Source organism: Pocillopora damicornis, chromosome 2 (assembly GCF_964200805.1).
Source record: "Pocillopora damicornis chromosome 2, jaPocDami1.2, whole genome shotgun sequence".
NCBI classification, from domain to species: Eukaryota; Metazoa; Cnidaria; class Anthozoa; order Scleractinia; family Pocilloporidae; genus Pocillopora; species Pocillopora damicornis.
Window position 1 is genome coordinate 5,972,941 of NC_142671.1, and position 23,774 is coordinate 5,996,714.

The window sequence follows — 23,774 nt, forward strand, 5'->3', positions numbered from 1 at the left end:
AATTTCTTTTGAAAATTTATTAGGCAAGATGAGAAATATTTTTTGGGAGCCGCGGTTTTAGCTGAAAATTTTCAAATTTGAAAAATTGAAGAGGTTTTTTTACAGATGATGCCTGGAAAGCAGTTGGCAAATTAGGTTAGGATGGCTCGTACAAAAAATTTAGTTTATGGTCCACTCATTCTTTCTTAAATTTAAGTGGTATAAATACCTTGTCTAAAACAGTAGTGTGATACGATAACTAATGAGATATACTCGTTCCAATACTATGTCATGTGATGAACAGCCTTCATTAATTTTGGAACATGTTTTATAAAATCATTTTACTCTTTCTTGTTATAGCCAAAAACTGTTCGAAGATTGGTTGTGCTATCACTGCAAACAGTCAAGGTACTTCGATATGATTCAGTGCGAGGGCTACTGCAACTGGTTTAACTGGTAAGACACTTTTTTTTGTTTGTTTTGTTTTTTTCCTTTTTTAGGTCTAGTGGAATTGTTAGAAATTACCAAGCAAAATTGATCCGCGACTTTCTTCCTTTGGGTGTTGTGCAAAAATAGATCAAGAACCCGATGAATGGGTTTGTCCTTCATGTGAACAATTACCTAGAAAATCCGTTTCCACGAAAAAAATTCCCTCGATTGCGGGCAAGCCATACTTCTCCAGTAGAGCATACTGCAAATTAAAAACATCGGTGGCAGCGTCACGCAACCTTGCGTGATCTTTCAAACATGGTATGCAGTTACTGCATTATTTTAAAACTTAGAAACTACATGGCCCAGTAGAAATAAAAGAGGGCTTCATTTGCAAGCACTGTAGACTTCAACATAAGAAGAACCTAATAAATAGCTCTTTCACTTTTTATCTGTATATAAATTATTTAGCCAAAACCAAAAATTAATATACGCATGAGTTGGAGCCATTCCTGTCAGCGGTGAAATACAGGAATGGCTCCAGTCTCTGGTCGTCCGTCTAGACAGACTAAATTAGTTTTGTCAACGGAAATTGGCAGCGGATGACTTTTTCATCGCCGGAATATCGCTGAACGACCTAGCTGAAGAAGATAGACTCTGCCTTATCTTCGTTATGTAAGTAGCCATTTCTTGTTTGACACGTCGGTGTTTTCGCATCGATATTTCATTGTTCCGCTTCGGTACACGCGGTTAACAATACTCACGTGCAAGGAGTTAAGATATAACTTATGAACTTTTACTATTTTTATCATCCAATCACAGGTCGGAGCCATTCCTGTATTTAGTCGCTTGTGATGAGAGCAGATCTAGGAAAAGGCCAAAGAAAAAGGGAATTAAAGAGTCATCTGCGGATATTATTGCCGGTCTTGCTAAACTTTTGGATCAAAATGCCGTTAAGAAAACCTAAAAGAAGGCTACAATCATGGAATTTCGGCGAGATCCCCTAACTGGCCGACGAGTTTATAAATCGAAATACAGACCAAATAGGAAAAGCCAGGGTACGTAGGTACTGGTACTGTTTCCAGACGTTTTAGCCTCGTGTAAAGTCATAAAGTGTTCTCTTTCTTTTCGTGTTTAGTGACTTGGGCTTTTTTTACGCATATATTTTACATTTCCTGAATTCTTTTTACTGCATTTTTAGGAGCTAAGAGTACAAATGACACTGGCCTTGATGAAGAAATGCATGATTCTTGTGAGCCTTTCATAGAACAGTGCGCAGACCAGGATTCAGATGGTATTAATCAAAAAATTGTTAGTTATATCGTTAGTTGGGTATAAGTTTAGTTTGACATTTGCTGCAACTGAACGGCCAGAACCCGGTCAAATCAGTTTATGCATATTTATAGATGATATTACATTGCCGCGTGGGTATATGTAAAATAATTGTTTTTGTCGTTTATTAATTTGAAGAAATGAATTTCTGTGAAGTCTTGCCCAACAAATCACACGCAAAAACTGGAATAACCTTTTTTTCACCATCAATGCCACTTCATTGTTTATATATTTTACCTTATAATGTACTAACTTTATTGCCCACTGGCTTTTGACATATAGTAATGTAATTGTGCTATGTATCACCCTTATTTCAACCACAGCAACATCGCCACAACAACATATATATTCAACAACATCAACCACAGCCACCTATATTATTTCACCCAATCTGCTGTATCACACATTCCACCTAATTTTGGCTGCATATCATTTTATTTTTAATTTTTATCTTTTCCTTGTTAGGTAATTATGAATTTCTTCTAAATGAAGCAGACAACCTTCTTCATGGTTGGACAGACCTTAGAGACTCCCAAGCGAATGATTGGGGAAAAAGAATGGAGTCAGTTAATGCAAATTGGCAAGCTTCGAGGACCCATTTATTTGAATCAATGCTAAAGTGCTCTGCACCAAGAGTCAAAAATGTAACAGGTGTGAGTCAAGATAAACACTGTTTACTTTGTCTCATGACATACTTAGTCTAGGATGAGTAGTACTTTGAGATGTACTTTTTCTAATGCAATAATGTTAGTAGTCTTTATTAAGCCATGAGGTCACTATCAATTTTGTTGTCAACTATATAGTACTTACATTACGTGCAAAAATTTTCGGAGGTTTAAATTTCAACGTTTTATTTCAGATGGTTAATTTTCGGACACATTTTTTCTCATTTTGGACAAATTTTGGACAAAGATTTCAGACACTTCACTGAAACATTGCTAAAGCAATTTTTAAGCCAACAAACGTTGAATAACGCTGCGAAAACGTGCCTTAAAATAGTTTTTCTGCACCCTTAAGGGTTAACGGATATAACGATGAGAAAATAACACAAATTTTGTCATGTAGATATATGTGAGTATTTCAATCAGTGTCTCATCTAGAGTTTTTGAGCTTTGGAGCTCAAAGTGGTTTAATAGTCTACGACAAGAATTTGGAAAGGATCTTCTGGTTCTAGCTTCTTAGTGACAGCCTTCACTATTCCTGTCATCATATCAGGTTTGTTTCGGCTTACCAGCATGGTTTGCTGTACTGTAAATTTTCAGACGTTTTAAATTTGGGACGCTTAAAAAATTCAGACGGTTTATTTTCAGACACTTTTTTTGTTCGAAATTAACACCGTCCAAAATTTTTCGCAAGTAATGTAATAATTGGGATTGTTCTGTTGTTGAATTTAAGTTTTCTTAATATTTTTGTTATAATTTATGCTTTTTTCCCTTTGTAAGTCTGTTTTGCATTCAATAAACAAATTAGGTTTAATTTCAGTTAATCTAATATAATTTCAGCCAATTTTATACCACCATGTCCCTCTTCTACTTATTATGTTGTTAGGGTTAAGTCTTTATGACCCCTTATGTGTATCCTTGGGGATCCACTCAATAAACTTAAGTTTGCTATAAAGGTCCAGTAGAAATTTGTTTGTCTCCTCGAAGCTGCAGAGGCTTAAGAACAAGCAGACCATCTTTTCTGTCACCTTCGTTAATTAACGGAAACTGGCACGCAACTTTACACCAGTTAGAGATATCAACCATTATGAAACTAGAGGCTGCCAGATAAACGTATGTGTTCCAAAACCCAAAGCTCAGTTTTTCAATAGGAGCCTCGCCTATACCGGAGTGGTAGCATGTAGTGCGATGAGGAAGGTTTTGAAGATCAACTCCTCAGCCTTCCAAGTCAGTTTACATGGTCCTCAGACTCAGAATTCTTTCACTTCAGTCTGTACTAAATTTAAAGCAACTGAAATGAATTTATATTTTTATTTCGAGCATGTCAATGTCATTGTTGAGAAATTTGCGAACATGCATATAAGAAACTGCTGCACGCAGAGCAATCGTTGCAAATTGTAAAACACAAAACCTCTGAACAAAATCCCAAATTTGGCTTCATGACGAGTGCAGTTGCACCAGGAAAAAATGTAAATCGCCTCGACAACAAATCACTACAAACATTTATTTTGAGATAAAAAGCTCCAACACCGAGATAATAAAACTGATGCACCGGTTAAAACTAGACATGCAATTTATTTTTTTTACCAATGGGAAATCTCTCTCGAACAAAGTAAAAGTTCACATGATTCGAATGTTTATGAGCAAACTGTATAATCAGGTGCAGTAATTACATAAGGCTAACTGTACCAGTTTCAGTTAAAGTTAGTGTAAAATTCTTCAGAAAACAAAAGTCACATGTATTAAAGCAACAATGGCAACAGTTCTTCCTATTGAAAAGTCGAAGAAACGTTTCAGTTTAGAAGCTGAACATGTCAAACGCTTTACCTAAACTCTAGAAAGTGTTGTAGGTTCTAAAGGCATTCCAGTAGGAAATAATAACGATATTAAAACGTTTATGTTGGTAGCTGAGGAGTGTTGTGTGCATTCTTTATCTTTAAATTCGTTTAAGTAAGAACCGCGTAATATCCAACCCAAGAGAAGTTGGAAGTGTTGGAAGCAATCACAAATTAACATTGTTTGCAGCTATTTAGTCCATAATTTTTTGAAGCAGAAATATACCCGTTTTTTCAAATCTTCTGTAATTCCTGAGGAAATAGTTTGAATGTTCATTCTGAAGGCTTAAACAATGTTTTATTTTTTAGTTGGTAGGAAGGAATACTCGAGAACTGTTTGGGCGGGGGTGTACTACTAGGAATCTGAAACCCTTTATTGTGTTTTAGAACAAGATACGATGAATTTTGCAACCGTTCTTTTCCTACCGGCTACCCCAAACTTGCTTTTGTCCACTAAATCTTTGTTACAATTACGTGCATATCTATGTGCGTGTGCATCGGTAACATGAAATTCAATTTAAATTGAAGTTTCTATTCTGTACCGTTCTTTTCATTCGGTTAATTAATTCCAGCAGGGCTACTGATCAGTCCACTGGACAGTGTCCAAGTAAATGAAATCATATTCAGATCAAAAAACTGATTCACTGCGCCACACCCTTCACAGCAACTGACACCCCATAGATAGTATGTAGGGGAGTACGTTTTGCTTTACGCTGTCTATTTAAAGTTTCCTAGTGTCAAGTTTGACTCGGCAAATATCACTCTGAGACTCCCAAATTAATTGCACAGAAAATGTGTTGCTCATTTGTAATGGCGGATGTATATTTTTTGTTTGCCTGATGAAATTTTGATATTTGAAACAGATGAAAATATCAAGATAAATTCGGAATCGCATTTTGTTTACCTGGCGTGTTGAAATGTCTCTTCCGGCTGGTTCGAAGGCCGCACAAAGTGTAATATTTCCCCCTTTGTATTGTTTTTCATGAGATGTAGTTAAGGTATGGGGAATCCCTCTGGCCTGGGACGCGCCAAGACCAGACCGAGGAAAGGTGTCAAAACAGGTTCAACCCGACTTACTCGAGGGTGGGAAGCTAAACATGACTTCAGATCGCGGTCTCAAGTGGATTGACAAGGTGTGGTACAATGCAATCTATTATATAGGATATTCATACAATCCCAAGGGAGTTAATAATGATAATAACCAATGCAAACTAAGTTTGCATAGGTGGTACCGGGGCCAGTCAACTATAGGACGCCGGTTTGCCTTTGTTGTGCTGTTCTGTAGACAGCTTCCCTTCTGTGATCCCGTGGAAAGGATCCTTGTCGCGTGAACTGAATAAGGATCCTTAAAGGAATGACGCTTATTAGAATAGCAGCGCTTGTTTTGATGTGGGCGCTTACTAGAATAGGGAGTGCTTATTGGAATAGGGGAGCTTATTAACAAAAACACATTCGAACAGGGGCGCAAGTTGAAAGGAGGACGCTAAATTGAGTCATCGCGATACATAATCAGAATAGGAATTCGCCAAGATTGCTATTTGTTCATACGTCAGCTTTGGATTCACGACATTTTGGGATACCATGTTTACAATAATAAGCCAAAACGCATGCTTGTGAAATCGTTTTACGGTAGGTGGGCTAATCTGTGAGCTTTTTCGCAGAAATATGAAAAATTGAATTCAATCAATGTATGAGAATGAGTTCAATGTTTTGCAAAAACGCTTCTTTTTTGCTATCACTTGTTACGGCGTGTGGCCCAAACTACAGACTTTTTGGCTGAAATGATAGAAACTGACTTCAATCGATCTCTGACTTCAATCGATGTTTAGGCAAAACACATCCTTTGTGCAATCATTCTAAAACAAGTGGCGCAAACCACGGATTTTTCCACAGACAAATGTGAAAAATGCATTTTAATCAATGCATGCGAATGGGGTCCAATTTTAAGCTAAAACGCATCATTTCTGCATTCATTTTGTGGCATGTGGCCCAAAAAGCGGACTTTTTCACAGAAATAGCCAAAACGCAGGCTTTGCACAACCATTTTACGGCATGTAGCCCAAACTTCAGACTTTTTTGCAGAAAGGCGAAAAATGGACTGAAATCGATCTATGCGAACGAGTCCAATATTTAGCAAAAAGGTATGCTTTGTGCAACCATTTTACGGCATGTAGCCCAAACTACAGACGTTTTCGCAGAAAGGCGAAAAATGGACCCAAATCGTTCATGCAAACGAGTCCAATATTTAGCAAAAACGTATGCTTTGTGCAACCATTTTACGGCATGTGAACCAAACCTCAGACTTTCTCGCAGAATGGAGAAAACTGGACTGAAATCGATCTATGCTAATGAGTCCTATTTTTTGCCAAAACCGATGCTTTGTGTAACCATTTTACGGCATGTGGCCCAAACTACAGACTCTTTCGCATAAAGGCGAAAAATGGACTTCAATTGATCTATTCGAACGAGTCCAATATTTAGCAAAAAGGTATACTTTGTGGAACCATTTTACGGCATGTGGCCCAAACCTCAGACTTTTTCGCAGAACTTGGCGAAAACTGGACTAAAATCGATCTATTTGAATGAGTCCAATATTTAGCCAAAACGAATGCTTTGTGCAACCATTTTACGACCATTGGCTTAAACTACAGACTTTTTCGCAAAAAGGCGAAAAATGGACTTTAACCGACATATGCCAATGACTCCAATATTTGGCCAAAACGAATGCTTTGTGCAACCATTTTACGAACATTGGCCCAAACTACAGACCTTCTCTCAGAAAGGCGAACAATGGACTTCAGTTGATCTATGCGAATGAGTCCAATATTTAGCGAAAACGTATGCTTTGTGCAGCCATTTGACAGCATGAGGCCCAAACCTCCGACTTTTTCGCACAATGCTGAAAAATGGACTGAAATCGATCTATGCGAATGAGGCCAATATTTACCAAAAACGTATGCCTTGTGTAACCATTTTACGGCATGTAGCCCAAACTTCAGACTTTTCCGCAGACTGGCGAAAACTGGACTGAAATCGATAAATGCGAATGTGGCCAATATTTTGCGAAAACGTATGCCCTGTGCAACCATTTTAGGGCATTTTTCGCAGAAAGGCTAAAAATGGACTGAGATCGATCATGCGAACGAGTCCAATATTTAGCAAAAACGTATGCTTTGTGCAACCATTTTACGGCATGTAGCCCAAACTTCAGACTTTTTCGCAGAATGGCGAAGTCGGCAAAAACTGGACTGAAATCGATCTATGCGAATGAGGCCAATATTTCGCCAAAACCCATGCTTTGTGCAGCCATTTTACGGCATGTGGCCCAAACTGCAGACTTTTTCTTAGAAAGGCGAAAAATGGACTTCAATTGATCTATGCGAATGAGTCCAATATTTAGCGAAAACGTATGCTTTGTGCGGCCATTTGACGGAATGTGGCCCAAACCTCCGACTTTTTCGCACAATGCCGAAAAATGTACTGAAATCGATAAATGCGAATGTGGCCAATATTTAGCGAAAACGTATGCCCTGTGCAACCATTTTACGGCATTTTTCGCAGAAAGGTGAAAAATGGACTGAGATCGATCATGCGAACGAGTCCAATATCTAGCAGAAACGTATGCTTTGTGCAACCATTTTACCGCATGTGGCCCAAACCTCAGACTTTTTCGCAGAAAGGCGAAAAATGGACTGAAATTGATCTATCCGAATGAGTCCTGTACTTTGCCAAGACCGATGCTTTGTCCAACCATTTGACGGCATTAGGCTCAACCTACAGACTTTTTCGCAGAATGCCGAAAAATGGACTGAAATCGATCAATGCGAATGAGACCAATATTTAGCAAAAACGTATGCTTTGTGCAACCATTTTACGGCATGTGGCCCAAACCTCAGACTTTTTCGCAGAAAGGCGAAAAATGGACTGAAATTGATCTATCTGAATGAGTCCTGTACTTTGCCAAGACCGATGCTTTGTCCAACCATTTGACGGCATGAGGCTCAACCTACAGACTTTTTCGCAGAATGCCGAAAAATGGACTGAAATCGATCAATGCGAATGAGACCAATATTTGGCAAAAACGTATGCTTTGTGCAACAATTTTACGGCATGTGGCCCAAACCTCAGACTTTTTCGCAGAATGGAGAAAACTGGACTTAAATCGATCTATGCGAATGAATCCTATATTTTGCCAAAACCCATGCTTTGTGCAACCATTTTACGGCATGTGGCCCAAACTAAAGACTCTTTCGCAGAGAGGCGAAAAATGGAATTCAATTGGAGTCCAATATTTAGCAGAAACGTATACCTTGTACAACCATTTTACGGTATGTAGCCCAAACTTTAGACTTTTTCGCAGAATGGCGAAAACTGGACTGAAATCGATCTATGCCAATGAGTCCTATATTTTGCCAGAACCCATGCTTTGTGCAACCTTTTTACGGCATGTGGCCCAAACTAAAGACTCTCTCGCGCGGAAGGCGAAATATGGACTTTCATTGATCTATGGGAATGAGTCCAATATTTAGCAAACGTATTCTTTGTGCAACCATTTTACGGCATGTGGCCCAAACCTCAGAATTTTTCGCAGAACTTGGGGCGAAAACTAGACTGAAATCGATCTATGCGAATGAGTCCAATATTTAGCCAAAACGAATGCTTTGTGCAACCATTTCACGACCATTGGCCAAAACTACAGACTTTTTCGCAGAAAGGCGAAAAATGGACTTCAATTGCTCTATGTGAACGAGTCCTATATTTTGCCAAACCCCGTGCTTTGTGCAACCATTTTACGACCATTGGCTTAAACTAGACTTTTTCGCAAAAAGGCGAAAATGGAATTCCACTGATCCATGCGAATGAGTCCAATATTTAGCCAAAAGGTTTACTCTACGCAACCATTTTACGGCATGTGGCCCAAAATACAGACTTTTTGGCAGAAAAACGTACTTCATTCGATCTATGTGAATGGGGTCCAATATTCAGTCGAAACACATCCTTTGAGCAATCATTTTAAAACAAGTTGCCCAAACTACGTACTTTCCACAGACATGCGAAAAAAAAGGATGATTTGTGCGACCATTTTACGGCTTGGGGCCCTAACTACAGACTTTTCTCAGAAAGGTGATAAATGGGCTTTAATTGATCCATGCAAATAGGGTCTAATATTTAGCACAAACGCATCTTTTGAGTAGTCCTTTAACGGTAAGTGGCCAAAGGCAAATGAATATTTTAAAATAAGAACATGCTTGGGGCGTTTCCATTTACTCTAAGCTTCACAGGGGCATTGCAATAGTCCTTTGTTGGTCAATTTACAATGAGGATACATTTCCCAAAAGTTTTACTTTTATATGTAATGTAATGTAATGTAATGTAATGCAATGCAATACAATGCAATGTAATGTAATGTAATGTAATGTAATGTACCGTACCGTACCGTACTGTAATGTACTTTTATTACTGCACTGTACTGTAATGTATTGTAAAGCTTTATTTAACCTCGGCCTCTCCTTCGTCCTTAAATGTTCCCCAGAGAGCCGTGCTAGCTAATAACTACAAAATTAAACATATCAATGAATGGTTACATGCGAAAAGATAAATTATATGCATGCATTGTTATTTAATAATTCCTTTAAAACTATTTACATCTTTAGCTTATTTGGCTTCTTCGGGATGCAAGGTGACAAGGTTAAGGCTCAAAACACAAAATTAAGAATATCTCTGGTAATAATTGGACAAGGTACTTTAAACTTGCCAAGCTTGTTACACCCAAACAAATACACCAGACGGTGTATAATTTGATGTTGCTATGGCAACATACTCGGTTCCAGGACTCTGTCGTGCAGAAATGATAATTCCTGTATTTGATCTTCAAGAAAGGTTGTCTGCTTCCTTTAGTTTGGTTAGAAGACCTAGTGTAATGTAATCGTTGTATATTTTTCAAAAAGAGCCAAGTATTTTGCCCTGTAAGGTAAAAAAAAGGCTAAATTTGAATTAAAGAGGAAAGGGACCAGTGGTTCTTTCAGATGGAGGTTGTTCTGAAACAGTATGAGAAAAAAATGAGAAAAGATTGTAAAAAATAACTGAACTAAACTAGAAAACTTTAGAAACAATCATGAAAAAAGTATATAACTTGGTTTGGCAACATAAAAACAAAAATTATTTTTGATGGCATTACGATGAAAACCAGAAATTGATATGTAGTAGTGCTAATATCATGTTGGAAAAAGTGTTACACTGTAATTAGTGTACTTACAGGGAATAAATAAATTTTAAAATATTGCAGTAAATGTAGAAATTACAGTTTATATGTTGATTATAATTATGTTTGAAATTGTTTTCAATAAACAAGTCTTGCATATACATAATAGGTAGATAGTACGTTAGAAATTGTAAGTCCAGACGTTTTGTTTCTGGGTGTGTTTCTTTTTATATTTCAATTTAATAAAGAATGCTTCTTACTCAATAGGTTTTAGATCCACACAAGTAGTAATATGCAACATTTTATTATTTCCAAGTGTAAGATCGTACCATAATAAAATCGTTTCAATGCTCTGAGCACTGTTGCTCAGAGCCTGCCACTACCTGGAGTGCCATAATAATAAAAAATGTGGCGGTCAGTCTCCCGACCAGGGACACAGGAATGAAAAAACACTATGACATCATAATAGTGTTTCTGGTACAAAGTGTCTGCCTAAGAAAACATATACACAAAATTTCAGTACTTATTAAAAGGCACTAACATTAACATGATAGGAAATACTGTCCAAACAAAATTCAGGAATGCAATTAGGTCTTTGTCATACCCTTAACTGCAGGCACCTCTTCTGAACAGTTACATTTGTCTTGCCCTTTTCCCTTATTTTTTGCCAGTAGGCATCATGAGGATCTTGGGGATCATCACCGAATCTTCTCTAAAATGACAAATACAGTATAATAATAAAAATAATAATAATAAAATGTATTTATGTAATATGTGTATATGTAATGCATGTACTTAATTAAAAGTCATAAGTTAACTTAAAAGTTATTTAGTTGTTATACAAAATAGGTAATTGTCATGTAAAAACTTGACTGCTGACTATAATTTACCAACAGTTTTTCTAATCACCATTGGCACTGACAAACTAACAAATACTGACCACACTGGTACGACATTCCATCCCCACAAAATCTTGAATGACAAATGCTAAATGTTAAATGTAAAAACTTTAATGTACAATCCACTGAACTTGAATGGGGAATGCAAAAACTTGCATACTAACTAAGACAAGGTGAATGTACAAGGCAAAAACTTGAATTTTGCACAAGGAAAGTTGAATGGCGAAAGTGCAAACTAAGAATTTGTACAACAAATGTAGAAGCAAATGCAAAAAGAAGAATGAAAAAGCAAACATTGAATTTTGACAGGGATAAAATGTCATACCAATGCAGCCAAAGATGATTTTATTAACAATATTTTGACTACTTAATTTGATGGAGTATGTCTATGATTCAAGACTGAGAAATGTAATTGTAATGTGACCCATTGACTCCCCAGTCATTTTTGCATGTTAAAAAGAAAAGTAGAATAACTGGTAATTATTTAATATAGCACTTTGATTTCACTCGAAGAACACTGGGGGGGAGGGGTGCATGGAGAAGTTACAACTTATAATATCCAAAGTGTTTAGATCCTAAAAAAAGAACATAATTTAACTTCATGGCTATTAGATTATTGATCTTTAATACTGAGCAAGGAGAAATAAACATGGATTATTGAAAGTAAAAATACATTGGGTATTTTTATCTGTCTACTTCAAGAAGTTAGAAGCAAAGAGACTAATACCATACAGATTTTGCTAAATAGAGGATTGTTTAATAAACTGGAAAACCGGTTTAATTTGAAAAGCAGTTATTCACGAAACTACAGATAGTCTACTAGCTAAAGTAAGAAAACTTCAAACTCCTTTGAAAGATGATCGTTTTCTGATGTTGACTTATTTTGGAAATAACTTCAGGAGCATTCAATGTGCATTCTGATGAATTAGAGCTACCAGGGAATACAATAGGTCTATCCTATAGCATGGCAGGCTCTGTTAAACCAAAGCATCACAATTTTTGATTCACGAGAATGAAATCTGATGCACTCCATGCTGATAATCTTCTGTATCATCTTTTAAAGTATTCTTCACTTAAAGGACCCTAGTCAGCCAAGCCCTGAAATTCTTGAAATCCGCCATTCTTGATGCCATTGAAATTATGAAAATTGTGTGGTGAAGCAAAATCTTATTGCAGTGCCGCAAGTTGTGTTACTGGAAGTCTGTTAAAGCACCTTTAGCAGTTTTGAGGGGATCCCTTCGTTTTGACATGCTCCGCATAAAATATGATACCGGAAAACCTGTATGTAAACAAAATCAAAGGCGTGGCTGCCTAGGGTCCTTTAACACCTCTTAAAGGCGATGGATGCAAATAACAATTTTTTTTTGTTCAGAAAATTTTCACATTCTCAAATAACTTGGGGGAGAGGGGATGGGGATGTATTTAAGCGGCCACAATTGGGACTTTGAAAACTGGCCACATAATAGAGGTTGGCCGTTTAATAGAGGTATAAATACTTTAATAAGGTAGAAAAATGACAGTAAAAATAATTTATTGATCTGTATAGGAAAATGTTCCTTGAAAAGTGTAAATATGTGAGTGTACATAATTGAGTATGGGAGGCATGGAGAGATGTAAAGTGAAAAACCTTTCCATAGCTAGGGCAAGGTACTCAGGTAACAAAGCCAGGGTTAATCAGTGATGTGCATACCCCTACGGCCTCTGCAAGTCTCTTGAACCATAGAATAGTCATTCAATCACCACCAATTTGGCTTGAAAAGCAATAAATAATAACCTTGTGACAGCCAAAAGGTAGCTGAATAGACTAATCGAATACAGCAGTTTACTAACAAATAATTGGAGACTTTGGGAAGTGGCCACCTAATTATGGAGGGTGGCCGCTTAATAGAGGTCCTACTGTAGTACAAAGTACAGTAGAATAAAAAGGTGTTACACTTTAAACACAATCAACAATCTATACTGTATTTCCATGTTAAACTGAGATGACAAAAGAGCGGATCAAGCAGAAGCCTACCTTTTTACGTCTAGGCTGTGAAGAATTGGATTCTGATGAATCACTGAACTGAAATTAAGAAATTAAGAAACAAATACTAAATACTTGAGGTAAAAAAATTAAACGAGAAAATCAGAAAGAAGAACTACTTCTATCAAACGACGTATTGGCAGTGATCGCAAAAAGTTTTCACGGTAAAATGCGGCCATTTCGACACATCATTTGGCGCCGTCGATGGCTACGGTGACAAAAAGCGCGAAATAAAAAGTAAAATTGAACAGTTCAAAACGTCAAATCGACAAAACGGATGTAAATTAGTTTTATAACAAGGTGGACGCATTGCTCAACTATGCTTAACGCCGAGTAAAATGTAGCGCTGCGAATTTGGAGTACAAGTTGATTGGCGAGACTGATCAGCTATTCAATGAATATTCAACAGGAAACACAGAAATTAGCATTGCAAATTGTATCAAAATGCATACGAAATATGCATATGTATATATACAAAAAGAAAGGTATAGGATTATTTCCTTTTCACGGAAAAAAAAAATAGACAAAGAAATAAAGGAGAAAGACCAAATAAAAATAAAATTATACCTGTTCCCTCTTTTCGCTTTGCTCCGCCATCTTGTTTCAGAAGAGCGCGTTGCTTGGGATCCACGCCTCCTTAGCATTGCCTCTTGTTTTACTGATTATTGGTAAAACAAGACTCTGAGCCAGTTACTGATTATTGGTAATTCTAGAATGAGGACATGTTGTCTGCGAATACCCGAGACGCTAAACAGGAGACTGGGGCTAGTACAGTTAATTTATTGTGGACAAAAAATTGTTTGCGAACGCATTGGCGTCAAAAAATTGTCATCCAAAGTTAACTTCCGTACGCACTCGAGATTATGATCGGTGAAAAGGAGTGTTCATTTGTTGTGAACATATCAAGCTCTTTCCCCAGTGCGACAAACATTTGTTTTTCTCGGTTCCAGGTGTACGCAACCACTAACCCCACGTAATGCGCATGCTCTCCGTTACGAATTTTTAAAATGGCGGACAGGTCAAAGCGGGAAATTAAAAAAACAAAGCGATTTTGCAATGAATTCTTAACATACACCCTCGTTAGAAAGGCGAATCTACGGAAGAAAGATACAAAACTGTATGATATTGAGATCGATATGATATTAAATCGATACCGAGGGCCCGTTTAATTGCCTTCCGCCACGATTATTAGCTTTCTTGACAGCTTTCTGAAGACAGAATACTTTCTTTCTGAAGACTTCTGGTATGCGGCTACTGATTATTACACCTCGTATACCTGATTGCTCAAACACTTTGTCTACGATTATTGAAAAGACCGACTCATGGTTCTCCGTCTTCGTCTTGACATTGCTTTGAAATAGTATAGACTAGTAAGCTGAAACGAAAAATTAATCAGGGAAGTTTACGAAAAATCCAGCAAACAAGCTTTAAAAAGGCATTTATTTAGACTTCATACTTCAACGAACTTCACAAATTTTACTTGTTTATCTTGTAAGTGAACGATGGCAGATTAATTCCCGAAGCGCTTTCTGAGTTTCCCGATCCCTCTCCTACTGCTTTCACGCTTACAAAACAGGAAAAATCAAAAGGAGGAAGATACAGCTGTTTTGAAACGCCATTTGATGAAGGTAAATCTGCTTTTTGTTCGACACTTTACATATCAAAACAAAGGAAATTTGTTCCTCTTTCTGATTCTGGCGGTACATTTTTAATTTGCGCCTGCGTAAAAGAGATATCGCCCGAGACCTTTCGCTCGGTCGTGTTTTGATCAAAAACGCCTTGCTAATTTCACGCAACCGCTCGGAGAAAAGGTAAAAATGACGAGGGAAAAACTTTACCTTCAAGTTAGAAAATTAGCGAAATAGAAAGCCACAATATTATAGTTTAATATTTCAGAGGTACATTGAGTGCTTTTTCCGTAGAGAATCCGCACGGTGGTAAAATATTCGAAAATTACACTCGATTTGAGTGGGGTGTTGAAGTGGGCGTGGTCACTACATTCATGTTAAGACTATTTGTACCCCATAAGTTTGATATGGTATCTTGGATTTGAAAGAGCGATCAGTCAGCAGTTTCAAGTGAGTTGCTTCGCATGTAAACAGATCAGCCGATCGATTTGAGACAGGTGCGGAATGAGGATTTTTTCACTTGTTGGAATTTCAGCAATTTCACATAATAGAAGACATACCAAGGTGAGGTTTTCAACTGTAATAAAACTTTATTGGGAAATATTTCTGCACAGTCCCATACTTAATTGTGCATGCACGTCTTATTGGTGATACACTGAATAATAAAGCCTCATAAATGGATGCATAATGAAGTATGGGGCTGTGCGGAAATTTTGCTCTTTATTGTTTTAAAATTGTATATACTTCCATCCGCCTCATGGCCCGACTAAAATTAAGAGCAACATCATCTCCCTATTTAAAAGTCATGAAATGTAAAAAGTGAAGGTATATAAAAAAAACACACCAATACAAGAGAAAGATAATCACAGAAAAAAAAAAATACAGGGAGATATTAAAATAGTTGACCTTGAGGAATACTAAGAAATCAGCAGCCATATGGTAAGTTTCCTTACATCACTAAGGTTTTGAGTATCTTTTCCCCCCCCTTCCAGTTTACTTTCATAGGTAGTCAAGTAATAGTTTAATTTCCAATAAATCACGCTCAATTTAACGAAAAAGAAACGAAAAATTGTCCATCATAATATTGGGGAAATACCCATGTACATGGTGGTGCAATATAAGAGGGGATACCCACATTGCTACCATCAATCTCGTCTACCTTAATCTAAATAACGTGTTTCAAAATTGGACGAATAGTAACGCTGATAAATGTTTTAAGTTAGCGTAAACGACATTGTTGGAAGAAAAAAATTGCTGTTGTACAACTAGTCCAACTCATGACATAACGATAAGAGTAAACATATGACATTTCTCAGCATTTTTAATTCTCTTACATCGGCGAAATCTTTGAATGATTTCTTCGGAAAAATTCCATAAAGCCATTTCCGAGCTAAAAGGACATGACTAAAGGTTAGCGTTCAATGGATATTACACTAGAAAATATTCACAGCATTAGCATGTTGGTTAAGATTGCCAGGTCGCTCCCACTATTTCAAACTTCCAACCTTAGGTAAACGCGTGAGAATCGTTTGACCGTAAGGGGGGGGGGGGGGGGGAGAAGTTGGTTTTTGAGCGCTGAGAACAAGTGTATCCATCCAGAGCATAGGAAAACTGTCTCCAGCCACCTGAACCCCCATCAGTTAGGTTCAACACTGAATTTGCCGAGTCTGTAGAGACGAAATTAGATGATCAGATGTTCATGAACACTTGGCCCGTGGAACATGCAGCACATTCTCGAGCTCTGAAAAAAGCGTCGATCCCGAGGAAACTTTATTCTGATGCAGATAAGATATTTGTCGCCCACGAACAACTGGATGTTGTCGTGAATGTGCAAGTAAAATTGACTACTGATAAGGATTTAAGATCAGTGCATCATTACGAAAATTCCATTTTCCATGAAACACTTTTCTGGTCTTCAGACTATTTCGGCAATGTTTTCAGTCAGTCTATACTTTTTAATTTTGATGGGCGTTTTCAGTTGTGTTCACAGGCACGATACACTTTCGGGACTTGAATTTTTTTATTTCCGCTCTTGAAGGTTCTAAGTTTTGTCTAATTGTTGCGACTCCCAGCCTCCCGGTACGTGACAGCTTTCTTTTAGACAAGCATGCCAATTGTCCATAGAGTTATTTTATCTATTTTAGACTCAATTTAGACTTTCCGACCTTCGAATTCGGCTTCAGTTGCCTTTCCAAAATTAATGGGTCGTTTCTTACAAAAATTTGGACAACATGCTTTGAAGAGGACGATGGAAGCAGACAACGGTTCTTGTTTCCGTTCTTCAACTATCACGAACTTATTTCACAAGAAACATTCACTTAAATCGTACGTGGACACACAGATATATGAATAAACAAATTAGTATACAAATAAAAGTTAAATAACGAGTTACATCTATTAGTGATCCTTGCGATCCGATTGGCGCTGGTCTTATGTACAAGTCGCTTTATCTTTTGCTCTGAATTGCATCTTTTTCCAAGTCAGTGGGAAGTAAACCCTAAAACAAAACAACCAATCAGATTACAAGACTTATTTAAAGTAATCAACGAAATAAAATAAAATGATAAGCAAAGAAAACATTGTGAAGTGAATTTTGCAACTCTCGTCCCCCGATTGTCCTTTATTGATTTACAATGACGCACCGAAGAGTTTTGTACAGCAATGAAATCGCTCATTTGACCAAGTCTATTAACTCTGGTTATTTCCGAAAGCTAGATAGATTGTTCTTCAGGTACCCCAAGTGTTTTTTTTATCGGGCCATTGTGGAAAAAGGAAAATTTCTTCGCAGTTGGCATCGGAGCGGAAATATTGTTGTCTAATGTAGAGATACAGTGGCCAGAATCTCTTTTGCGGCGCTACTTCGCGAAAAATCACACCGACAGACTCTTATTTCGCTTAGCATTTCGCTTCGAGCATCAACCCAGTCGCTGAAATGCATGTTTTGTGTTTGCCTTATAGCTCTCCTTCCTCTGCCTGACCTTTTTCCTCCCCTTTTTTCGTGTCATCCCTGGTTGGTTAAAGTAAAGCACCTTTCATATCAACACGGCTAAAAATTTACGGGTGTAATGGTTTGAGCACTCAGTTGTGAGAGCAATCAGCACATGGATGGTAGAAGTATTTTTAAAAAGGTTTTTAATGTAAAGATGATTTGGTTTTAACAACTAAGTTGATAATGTGAATTGGCCACCGTTAAGAGTTTTCAAAGCTGACTTTCCGGCAGAGAGTTAGACCTTCGTCACAGCGAATGCATATGGTTAACGCTTGAAACTTCAGCTTGGAAACTCTTCATGCATTTTCATCTCAGTTAATGAAGACAAATTATCTTGCCGGGGAGTTGTGTCGCTCACCAACGCTGAACCACAGTTTCTTTAGAAACTTACCCCTTTTATTTTAAACATGAATTTTGAATTCAGGTGCGATACAAATAGGGTCTTCGGGGAAGTGACCTCAATGTCGACGCACCTCGACCTTGCTTCGACCGCTGTGCTGACCGAAAGAACCTACTCTCCCTGGCGCGCGCAGACGTTTTGTAGTGATGCTCTGCAATGCCTATCAGGACATTTTTTTTAATCATTGCAACTTCTAGAATGTTCTTGTCATTCCAGAGTTTTCTTGACACAACATCAACCAGCGTGAATTCCTTCGTTAATTTGATACGACCTCAAGGACAATGTCGTTTAGAGATGGAGAGAGTTTAAGTTTACAACCTATGGGGAAAAATTTCACCTTACCCGTGAAAAGACTGGTAATGAGCGGTTACCCTAGATTGAATGTGGTGTAACAGTCATATAATGGTTTGTGATTCGGACCAAGTCGAACTGACAGTGCCAGGTGATCGTCGCCTGGTAATATCCTATTACCGGGAAAGAGAGTTCAATCATGTCGATCATTTACAGTCTCATAGCTCGCGGTACTACTGTTCTAGTCGACTACACAGAATCTAGTGGTAACTTCCAACAGATAACAGGTTCAATTTTGCAAAAGATTCCCTTGCACGATGATACGAAGTGCACGTACGTTTCTGGAAGGTAAGCTACTTGGGAATACAAAGTTTTAACTGAGAATATCTATTCTCGCATAATCTGGATGTAGCTAGGAAAATATATTGGCCAAGTTTTAGTTTTAATGAGAACTCTAAAAACAAGCTCGGTATTTTTGTTTAGTAATGCTTGTTTCGAATCTCCAACAAATGTTAGCCAAGAGCTTTTGTAGTCAGATGTACATGTCGCAATCAGCTTTCCCACAAGTATGTCCTCGTTTTTTAATGCCAGTAAAATTAGCGAGTCGCCTAAACAATTTTCGTGTAATAACAATACATAACCCTGCTTCATTCGGTTGAAAACGAGTTTTCTTGTTTGGTCCTTACAAAATGCTTCCCTTTAAGCTGTACAGTGAGGCGGAAGTAGATGGTAGGGAAATTTTTTTTATTTCATCATCATCATCATCACCCAGCGGTGACTGTAGCGGCCAATTCTGTTTGCAGAAACAGCAAAAAAATTTTACTAGGGACAAGAGATCATCTTCCATTGTACCTGCCTAAACCAGCTGACATTTGAAAAGATTCTCATTGCCATTTGAAAAGGATCTAGCATTATCAAGGAACATCTGAAAATTAAAGGTAGCATGACTGTCAACACCTTTCATAAACCTTATTGATATGATGTCATGTTTCTTTTTATGTTTTCAAGCTACCATTTTCATGTGATAGTTGATGATGGTCTTGTTTATCTTTGTATGGCTGATGAGGACTTTGGAAAGAGACAGCCATATGCATTCCTAGAGGAGGTAACCTTTGGAGTCACCTACCTATATCACAGACATTTTAACTTGTGGCAGGGAGCTAGTAATTAGGGTGATCAAATCTAATCTTTTGTCAATGCCTCTCGATAAGAGTTCTTGTCAAGAAATGTAGTAGCTGGAAAATAGTACACAATTATTTATCGATGTAGGTGGATATCTACCAAGTTGCAAGGCAGGGAGGTAAATATTCACCACTTTCACAGACACTTTGATTTTTACTTGAGTACAATAACTTGGTATTGTGTAGGGTACACTTATTCTCAGCTTATTAAGGATTTCTAATATTTTGTTGAATTGCCAGTAATCATGTTTTGTGTTGTTCTTTCTTGTCTGACCAATTTACAGATAAAAAGAAGATTTGTTAACAGTTCACTGAAGCAAAGAGCAATTTCAGCTCATGCATATGAATTCAGACGAGATTTTGGACAAGTACTGGCTAGTCAAATGGTGAGACAAAAGGAAAGATCTGAGTTAATGCAGACATCAAGAATGCCATCATTGATAATAATAATAATGATATTTATATAGGATAATCCCTTCAGTATAATGACACTGGTATAAATAGGGGTTCTGTAAGTTAATTGTAATGTTTACTTTACAAAAGTTATAATTATATGGTATTATAAAGAATAATAATGTATACAATCAATCTAAAAAATGTTAGCTATGTTACAATTTAAAGGGCCTTAATTTCCTTTAAAATTCGGTAAAAGAATCCTTGGCCCCCCCCTGGGAGTCTTTGGACCAGATTTTCAAACAATCCGTAAAGTTTACATACCCTATGAATTTGGTCAAAGGGGGCACATTTTCTTTTAAATGAAGTAGTTCTGTTTGCTTCCAGAGTTTTGCCATCGATTCACAAGGAGACTTAACAAAAACTTATTTAACATGTACAAACAACAGCAGTCAGCTTGCTGGCATTCAGACCAGAGTTAACCAAAAAATTGTTACCTTCAAATGTTTTGTTATTGAAGATGTCAATAACAAAACAGTAGTAGAAATGAGAGTTTTCTTTCAAACATCCTGCTACTCCCATACATACCCCACAAATTTTTCTCTTTGTTGAAAACGGTGGTAGTTCTGTGTTGTTACATATGAAATGTTTTTGTTATTATAGTCATTATACTCTGATCCTGGATACGATGAGTCAGACCAGATTGCTAAAGTTCGGAAGGAAGTTAATGAGGTCAAAGATGTCATGACTCAAAATATAGGTAAGGATTGCACCTTCTTCCTGAGTTCTTATAATTTTCATACATGTACAGCTGTTCCAGTCTTTAGCTTTTGGCTTTCTTAGCTCTTTACATCCCTGGCTGCATGTTCTCCAAATGTTCCAAAACAAAACCAAAGCCAAGGAATTTACAGTACCTAGTTTACAGTAAGGAAAAAATCATTCCTCCACTGTATTCATGCCTAATTTCACAGGTGCATAATTTTCCTTTTCTTGTGATTGTAACAAAATTGTGAAATAAATGACTCAAAGTAAAAGTGGTTGCAGAATTTAAACACAAAATTAAAACCTATATATAAATTCAAATCAAGGGAAAAATTTTTAACTTGTAAAAACAACAATGCCTATGGGACATGCATTGAAAAATACACAAATCATTAATAGGGTTTACTAGTGAAAAGTTCAAAAAATAAAAGGAAGTTGAGAATACTTGAATTGCTAAAGTTATTACCCTGTTTTCATATTTGCCTATTGAAATAGCAAAAATAAAACCTCAAAAAATACAGTCCCACCATATTCGTAAAATTAAGTACCTACAAAGTCAAGTATGAATAAGGTAGAAGACAATCAGGCCTAAAGTATTAAAGGAGCAAATTAATAAGAAAGCCATCATTGGTTTTAGATATGCATCTGATTGTTAAAGATTTGGAGGAAGGCTTCTAAACAAATCACACAGCAAAGCAAAGTGAATCTCAGGAATTCTGGATTATTTCTGACACTTGTTTAAGAAGTAAATGTACTCTAGCTATATCCTTTAACTACCCTCATTTGTTTGCTGTAGAAAAAGTACTTGAAAGAGGTGAGAAGATTGATGTTCTTGTGGGAAAGACAGAGGAACTGGATCATAGTGTAAGTTGGTTTTACCTACAAGTACTTATGTGTGCACTAATATGTGCTTGACCCATTTTGCTCCCAGATCTCTTTGGACATTCTCCTTATTATCAATCATACAATTACACGTATGATGTTTGCTTGGAGAATTTGGTTTTGGATTAAATAGTAATTCCCTAACTGACATTTTTCTCTGTTCTTGTCACTAATGTCTGCTTGATATTGTAAGTAGAAATTTGGCCTCTCATGGAGGACTGTTAAAGGTTAAATTAGTTTTACTATTTGGAGAGATTTTCTGTTGACAATGATCATATGTTTATTCTATACCTAATTTGTTGTCTCTCAGCAAAGTGGCCCTTCCTCTGATTTAGTTATTTTTATTTTTCCAGTCTCAGGTGTTTCACAGACAAGCAAAAAGGTTACGCAGAGAAATGTGGTGGAAGAACAAGAAGATCAGCCTCATTTTGGTTTTTGTAGTAGCCATCATAATTGCAGTAATTGTACTGGCTATTCTTGGTGTTGAAGGAAAGCTTAAATAATGTGCCATTAGTTGACAAGCTTCACATTTTTATATTAGTTCTACATACAATCTGTCATTCACATTATATAGTAAATTTCCAGTTTATGCTTTGAGTTATTGAACTGTGTAAAGTTTTCTTAATAACCACACAAAGAAATTTTTGCAGCCTAAGGTGTATTTGACTACTATAAGAAAATACATTGGCAGCTTTAAGTCCAGGAAAATGTTAGTGACCAGTTCCCTATCAGTTTTAGTTTTGTATCCTTTTGGTTACAAACATGGCAAAGAAATTAGCACTAATTAAAGCATGAACAACACAATCCTTGATTTATTTTGCCTCCTTTTCTTGCCATTTCCTTTGGAATGTCACCATAGGCTGGGAAGGATTTCATGTCATCCTGAAGAAGGGGTGCAAAGAAAAAAGAAAGACATTCAAATTAATGTAGCCTTTAAAAACACAGTTATTCAATTAGTCGCAATAATTTCATCTTTTAGTTTTTGAGATAATCTAGAAACTGTAGTAAAACATTTAAAAGTTGAACATAATCATTTAATTCAAATACTATTAGGTGCAATAGTAATCAAAATGTCCATAATAGATCCTTGATTCATATTGATGGTCATATAGTCTTATTTGCAAGCTCTAAAATAGCCACTAAGTTAGTTCTACATGCATACATTAAAGCAAAAAGAGGGAAAGTGTTTGCAAGACACCTTTGGGCACCAGGCAAAACTTATCAGTTCACCTATCTCTGTTTTGCTGCATCACCTATTCATTGCATAGCAGTAAGATAACAAAGTGAACCTTTTTAATACATGTTTTGTCTATTATTCTTCATCATAGCACTGGCTTACCGGCTATTGGAATGTTTGTTAGCTACTGATATGATATTTTTATAGTAACTCTTAACAGTATATCCCTACTAGAATGGACTACAAGCTGTCCCTGTTTTCAACAAAGTCAGTCACGCAAGTCGAAATAAATCAACGAAAAAATAAATTGATGTTAGGGTGCTAGATGGAACCCTGAGAGTGAGGTGCACAAAGAGTGAGGCACCTCACTCCTAGAGTTCTGCATAATGTGCTAGCATATATTTGAAATTTTCATTCCCTGAATTTTTTAACTTGCTCAACGGACTTAAATGATAAGGTGGGACTGCTCCTAGTCCACTACTATAAAGTCTAAATACTTCAATTATTTTTCGCATACTTGGCACTGGTCAAGGCTTGATTAAAACTAATTCGTATTTAGTTAACTGCCAGTCTAGTGTTTGTAGGCAGCTCATCGAGGGGTGCTGTTAATAAAAAGGGTGTCAAACACCCTGATCCAGATTGATCTCATTAAAAGTAGACTTGTACTGAACATACAGTCAATGCAGTATTATATTGTTGATTATTGTTTC

General features: G+C 36.9%; 3 protein-coding genes across 4 annotated transcripts; 2 read left to right on the forward strand and 1 right to left on the reverse strand.

The window, feature by feature from the left end:
• Positions 1 to 84: 84 nt before the first annotated feature.
• Positions 85 to 4,308, forward strand: LOC149049667 (uncharacterized). 2 transcript variants are annotated; one of them, XM_089195817.1, is made up of 4 exons: positions 85 to 435; positions 1,231 to 1,466; positions 1,610 to 1,702; positions 2,206 to 4,308. In XM_089195817.1, exons 2-4 carry the CDS (start codon positions 1,391 to 1,393, stop codon positions 2,442 to 2,444), a joined length of 408 nt encoding a protein of 135 aa, XP_089051943.1. In that variant the 5' UTR covers positions 85 to 435; positions 1,231 to 1,390; the 3' UTR covers positions 2,445 to 4,308. The 2 variants fall into 2 exon arrangements, 1 of the variants encoding a protein (XP_089051943.1); XR_016183495.1 differs by having other exon boundaries at positions 85 to 1,474.
• A 5,368-nt stretch (positions 4,309 to 9,676) lies between these two features.
• LOC149049668 (uncharacterized) lies at positions 9,677 to 14,090 on the reverse strand. Its single transcript, XM_089198462.1, has 5 exons — positions 13,929 to 14,090; positions 13,353 to 13,400; positions 11,044 to 11,151; positions 10,769 to 10,931; positions 9,677 to 10,201 (listed from the first exon to the last, which is right to left on the reverse strand). The coding sequence occupies exons 1-4, from the start codon at positions 13,956 to 13,958 to the stop codon at positions 10,806 to 10,808; spliced, it is 312 nt and encodes a 103-aa protein (XP_089054588.1). The 5' UTR covers positions 13,959 to 14,090; the 3' UTR covers positions 9,677 to 10,201; positions 10,769 to 10,805.
• A 2,505-nt stretch (positions 14,091 to 16,595) lies between these two features.
• LOC113683076 (uncharacterized) lies at positions 16,596 to 23,734 on the forward strand. Its single transcript, XM_027200279.2, has 6 exons — positions 16,596 to 19,017; positions 19,678 to 19,774; positions 20,135 to 20,236; positions 20,907 to 21,003; positions 21,802 to 21,869; positions 22,241 to 23,734. The coding sequence occupies exons 1-6, from the start codon at positions 18,869 to 18,871 to the stop codon at positions 22,388 to 22,390; spliced, it is 663 nt and encodes a 220-aa protein (XP_027056080.2). The 5' UTR covers positions 16,596 to 18,868; the 3' UTR covers positions 22,391 to 23,734.
• Positions 23,735 to 23,774: the final 40 nt, after the last annotated feature.

Coding starts and splice junctions, on each gene's coding strand:
- LOC149049667 (XM_089195817.1), top strand. CDS start 1,391: ATGGAATTTCGGCGAGATCCCCTAACTGGCCGACGAGTTTATAAATCG. Junction 1,467..1,609: donor ACCAAATAGGAAAAGCCAGG/GTACGTAGGTAC, acceptor CTGCATTTTTAG/GAGCTAAGAGTACAAATGAC. Junction 1,703..2,205: donor CGCAGACCAGGATTCAGATG/GTATTAATCAAA, acceptor TTTCCTTGTTAG/GTAATTATGAATTTCTTCTA.
- LOC149049668 (XM_089198462.1), bottom strand. CDS start 13,958: ATGGCGGAGCAAAGCGAAAAGAGGGAACAG. Junction 13,401..13,928: donor AAAGCGAAAAGAGGGAACAG/GTATAATTTTAT, acceptor TCTTAATTTCAG/TTCAGTGATTCATCAGAATC. Junction 11,152..13,352: donor CACAGCCTAGACGTAAAAAG/GTAGGCTTCTGC, acceptor TTGTCATTTTAG/AGAAGATTCGGTGATGATCC.
- LOC113683076 (XM_027200279.2), top strand. CDS start 18,869: ATGTCGATCATTTACAGTCTCATAGCTCGCGGTACTACTGTTCTAGTC. Junction 19,018..19,677: donor TGCACGTACGTTTCTGGAAG/GTAAGCTACTTG, acceptor TATGTTTTCAAG/CTACCATTTTCATGTGATAG. Junction 20,237..20,906: donor AAGTACTGGCTAGTCAAATG/GTGAGACAAAAG, acceptor TTGTTATTATAG/TCATTATACTCTGATCCTGG.